This window comes from Penaeus monodon, chromosome 17 (assembly GCF_015228065.2).
Source record: "Penaeus monodon isolate SGIC_2016 chromosome 17, NSTDA_Pmon_1, whole genome shotgun sequence".
NCBI lineage: Eukaryota > Metazoa > Arthropoda > Malacostraca > Decapoda > Penaeidae > Penaeus > Penaeus monodon.
The window spans coordinates 44,934,768-44,939,767 of record NC_051402.1 but is presented as its reverse complement, the minus strand read 5'-3'; the positions used below and the strand labels follow the sequence as shown (position 1 = coordinate 44,939,767).

Sequence of the window (5,000 nt, the reverse complement as noted above, 5' to 3'; positions counted from 1 at the left end):
AAATGAATCACAGTGCATATAAGCAATCTCTACTGACATTACAAAAACTCAGCTCGGATGTCCACGGCCACAAGTCACAAGGCCTGCGGGATCCATGAGAAAGAGACCGGATCATAATGTAATAAAATCCCGTCTAACAACATTCTTGTCCCTCATCTGTATTAAGAAATGACAAATTTACGAAGGTCACATTCTAAGCCTGAATTTTCTGTAGAGGTAAAAAGGGGTTCCTGAAAATCTGTGGTAAATAAAACATGAAAAAAGGAAATTCAGCATCAAAACTAAAATTTACTTGTGGTTAATCACTGGACTTGGTCAGCAAAGCCATCGATCTCTTGAAAGAACGCAAAATCGAAAAAAAAGAAGTTGTAAAAGAAACTTAAACTCTGGTAACTGCAGCAACAGCAGTATATAAGAAAGTATATATGATTTAGTACGTAAGGTAAAGCGGGTAGACTTGCTCAAAAGGACGGAGAGGTGTCGTTACAATGGGAAATGGCAAAGGGTGAAGCGAAGAGCCAGCGGATAAAATGGTACCTTTCACACTCCTGAGGGAAGCGTCTGGCGGAAAACTTAACACAATCTCCCCACCATCTGTGAGGAAAAAGATGAGAAAGGGGGGAGAAAGAGAAAGAGGGAGGAGAACGGACGAACGCGAATGGGATAAAACACCGAACAGAGAGACAGGAAGGAAGGAACGGAAAGAAAATTTGAGTATTAAGAATATAAAAAAGGGGTTGTTCTTGGTTTTACCTTTATTAGACACCTACCATTCCCTGCTGATCTGTCTGATGCAACTCGACCTCGACGAGATACGTAATTAAACAGCCATTTAGGCCTTTATGTAAGTAAGGTAATAGGCGAACCGAGGAGATTAGAAACCAGAAATTATTTTTATAGTAGATAGACAGCGAGTTATCGAAATTTTACACACGGTTTATTTTATGCAGACAATATAAAAGGGACAGCATTTTAGGAATAAGTTATCATATTTTTTGTTAATACCCACTTAAAGCTCATTATAACAACACTGATAAAGTAATTCAAGCGAGATGGATATATAAAGAGAAGGATATACAGACATGCACTCGCCAAAAGACACAAAACACGCTCGCACAATAAAAAAAAACGAGTTTACGAAAATTCAAATGTCTAAAAAGAAACCAAAAATGCGTCCAGCCTTAGTACACACTTTCTTAAAAAAAAACAAAATGCACCTGCTGCCATTTATAAACACAACCGTATGCGAACTGCAGGAACCACAACAAGAAGGAAACGAGCAAGACACGCAAAACGAATTAAAACCACAGACATCCATTTTTTTTCTCTCTCCTTCCAACCGCGACAGGAGAAAGGATACTCACCTACGGAAGCTCGTGACGGCGGCGGGAGAGGAGCTGGCTGCAGGATCCTCGCGTGGGCCCTTTGGACGTCTCTGAACACCTCCTCCTGACTCCGGTCCCCAGATACCTGTAGTAAGGATCCATTGCAGAGCAGGTGTTAGGGAGGTGAAGCAGTTGTTGGGCAGAAATGGGGAGCAATGTTTTTCTCTTGCTATTCTCGTATGCAGATTGCAAAAAAGAGTTAGGGGATGGGTCGTTAATGTTAGTAAATAAATCGTTAGGCACAAGGGCGAATAGACCGTCGAACTTCTTGGGGAAAAGCATGGGTTTGTGTAACTTTGATGAAGTAGACCTACTTCAAATGATTTCATGATACAAATTATTTTCTTGTTATTACGCTTATTTTTTTCGACTAAGCTTTGAAATTGTCGCTTTTTATTTTCTTCTTTCTCTCTTTTTCGTGTTTCATTAGTACTTGAAGTCAATAACAAAAGAACTGCTTTTAACTTCGATTAAATTGCACATAAGTCTAGCGAATTATTCGATTATTGAGGGATCTCACTCAGCCTTGTTGATGCATGGAACCTGTGCAACAAACGTATGGTACGTCTTTGCAGTTCTGAAAGTTGCAGACTAAGTCTTTTTGTCTCTGAATGTGATATAGAAGACAGAAAAAAACACAAAATGAATGCGTAAAACAGCAACAAAGAAACAAGTGGAATATTTTAGATTTTGATGAGCCTTATTTAATCAGATAAAAGTTTTTAATCTGAATCAGGCTCACAATTATGATTAAAGAGATGAATAAACACGTGATGGAAATAAGACCTTATAATCGTGTTTAGTAAGATTGTATGTGAGTGTATGTGTATGAGGCATTTGTGTAAAATTCTATGAATGAAATTTTAAGAATATATACCATATCACCAATGGTTTGGGAGAGTTTGTAAGCTCAGATTAATCTCCAGAAGTTAACAATAGAAAGAATTCACATAATCTATTAGTAGCCAAGGACAGAAATCTTCAAGGTATTCCTATAAATTGGATGCAGAATGACTTAAATACCCCCATCCGCTCTAGAAACGAGACGAGACCCGCCCACGCGTCCCTCGGCGACTCACCACGTAAAGAAGTCCCAGGTTATCGTAATGCTCACACACAGGCAGGACTTTGCTGTGGAAATCCGAAAGCTCCTTCCTCGCAGCGTCTAGCATGAGTGTGCCTACCCTGGCTCCTGCTTCCAGCTTGTTCAGCAGCGTCGATTCTCTCCAGTCGAGCAGAATGGCACCGTCTATGTTCCCCAGCTGTAACATTTGAGAAGAATAGAGGTTGCTCTTGCTCTATGTATATTTCATAAGAGGTAAAAAAAACAACGGTTTTTCGTTTTTCTTTTTTCAATGTGTATACATATTTTTAAAGATATCCAGATGCGTGAGTCATGCTTTTCTTTCCTTCAGGTCATGGAAAGGGAAGTAGAATTAAAGGGATCTTTTCTCATCATAGGCTTTTGACTTCGTATACTGTGTGTAATATAACGAGTGAATGCAGTAAAGAACCAGGGTCAAATAAGTCTGTGAATGCAATAAGGAACCAGATGCAAAGCAAGTGAAATCAGGGTTATTAATACCGTGCATAGGATTAGAATAAATAAATTAACTGATGCCAAGAATACTTACGTTTGATATGAAATATAGGATATATACATATATATATAAAGGAGATTCAATAATATAAAAAATACATTCTCGCTATGTTGTTAAATCACATACCCTCAAGGCTGCTGCTACATAGCCTGAAGAACGCTTCGAGAAAAAGACTGGAAACACTTACTATATTGCAATAGAAGAAAGGAAGTAATGCCCATAATTTGGCTGGACACAAACTTGAGTACTTACTGGGAGGTACCTTTTCAGGGTGAACAAGTGGCTGTCTAACCCATGCATAAAGTATGAAGGAAAAGGAACGAGAATAAGTATTTGAATTTCAGTTTACGTGGCGCATAGGCAGCACCAAAAATGTTTAGAGAGAAGAAGAAAAATTATAGAAATCCGTAGAAGTTTATCCAGATATTCTTTATTATTTTTTTTACTGAAATAGGCAGGACAGAGAGGATAGAAAAAAAACAGGAAAATAAAATTGACTCAAGGCTTACCAACGGGCTGGAGTTCCTGTGGGCGGAGGAGGAGGAGGAGCAGCCCAAGCTATAGCCTCTCATTTTCAACTTTTAGGGAGGAATCAATACTGCATCAGTGGAGAATATTATTAATGGGGTCTGAGTATGTGTAGGTTCATGTCATTATGTCTCTATATATGACTACAGGAAGGGGGTAGTTGGCTTAAGTTCCGCAAAAGTGCGTCACTGTTATGTCTTCAGTTTGCAATGACTGTATTAAGAGTGTCTTGTAGGTTTTATTTTATTTCATTATGTTACTGATTTTCTTTTTCTTCAGACAGATTTCGGCTTGGAATTTTCAAACACTTCCGTCTTTAACATTGATGTCATTTCATTAACCTGGAGACTACGACACGAAAAAAAAGATCCAGTCATCTATAATTAACAATTAATTAACACTGAGACTGATCAGCTTAACCTACTCACCACCGGTTGAAATTCATAGTTCCTAGTAGATGAGAAATTGGGGTAACATAAATAAGTAAAATAGAGAAAGAGGATAATGCAGGTTAGAACACGCAATTCATTTGGTTGACTGTAAAATCCTGGGATGTGTGAACTCATCTATCGTTCTTTAGAGCAAACTACATTATGTGAGGGAGGTTACCATACATGTTCATGCCGAGTACGCATGCATTACTTACGATTCTGGAATAATTTTGAGGTATCACTTCTCTACATGTGAATATTACAGCAGGTAAGTTAAAAAGAAGAAAATTTAGTTGTTCGATTTCACTATAATCATGAACACCAGTACTTTTTAAGGTCCATAACACACGTCTACAAGACTGGCAACGGGCATAGTAAGCACTGTGACACAAGACATCTTCACAGTTGATGGTGTGTGGGCATAGAATGGACAGGGTGACCGACGGTGAGGTGGCAACCATGGGTACGTTCCGCGACTGTCAGATATTCCAACAAGGTGGTTTGGGGAAGAAAATAGACTACAGGATCCGCAGATGAGGAGCGCTCAGCACGGAGGCTCAGAGTGTCAGATCCTGTAACAGTGAGGGTGTCAAGCTGATCACGTAGAGATTGTCTTGTTAAGTGTGAACAGCTTGGGGTGAGAGCTTAGGTAAGCTGAACCACGTATCGTATCGTCCGAAAATTGATGATTTCTAAATATGGATATGGAGAGGCAAACTCGTGTTTCATACTCAGTGTCTGGGTATCTATGAGACTAAAAGGATTGCTTTACAAAGCTCAAAATCTGTCACTATTCTAAGTACAAAAAAGCAATGCAATCAATCAAGTTTCGGGCAACTTCTTTTGTTGTCTTTTACTCTTTAGAAGTTATAGATCACTTGTGCAGAATCGAGAAAACCTCGCGAGAAGATGCGTGTGTCTACCTCAATGTTTCTGACGAGCGTGCCGCGGTCCCACTCCAGTAGGATGGCACCTGTAGGCCGGCCCAGCTGGTGGTGAGGTGAGACACCTGGTTATGCTATCTAATCATTGCCTGGGACGGCCAATCTTTCACT

The 5,000-nt window shown here is 39.5% G+C and overlaps 1 protein-coding gene across 1 annotated transcript in view; it reads right to left on the bottom strand.

Annotated features, from left to right (window-relative positions):
• The window catches only part of LOC119583943 (adenylate kinase isoenzyme 5-like), a 23,663-nt gene that overhangs the window by 6,292 nt on the left and 12,371 nt on the right, over positions 1-5,000 (bottom strand). Inside the window, exons 3-4 of the mRNA XM_037932653.1 lie at positions 2,465-2,647; positions 1,365-1,470 (exon numbers count right to left, since the gene is read on the bottom strand). Of these exons, the coding sequence (XP_037788581.1) occupies positions 1,365-1,470; positions 2,465-2,647 (289 nt within the window). The remainder of the gene's footprint in view (positions 1-1,364; positions 1,471-2,464; positions 2,648-5,000) is intronic.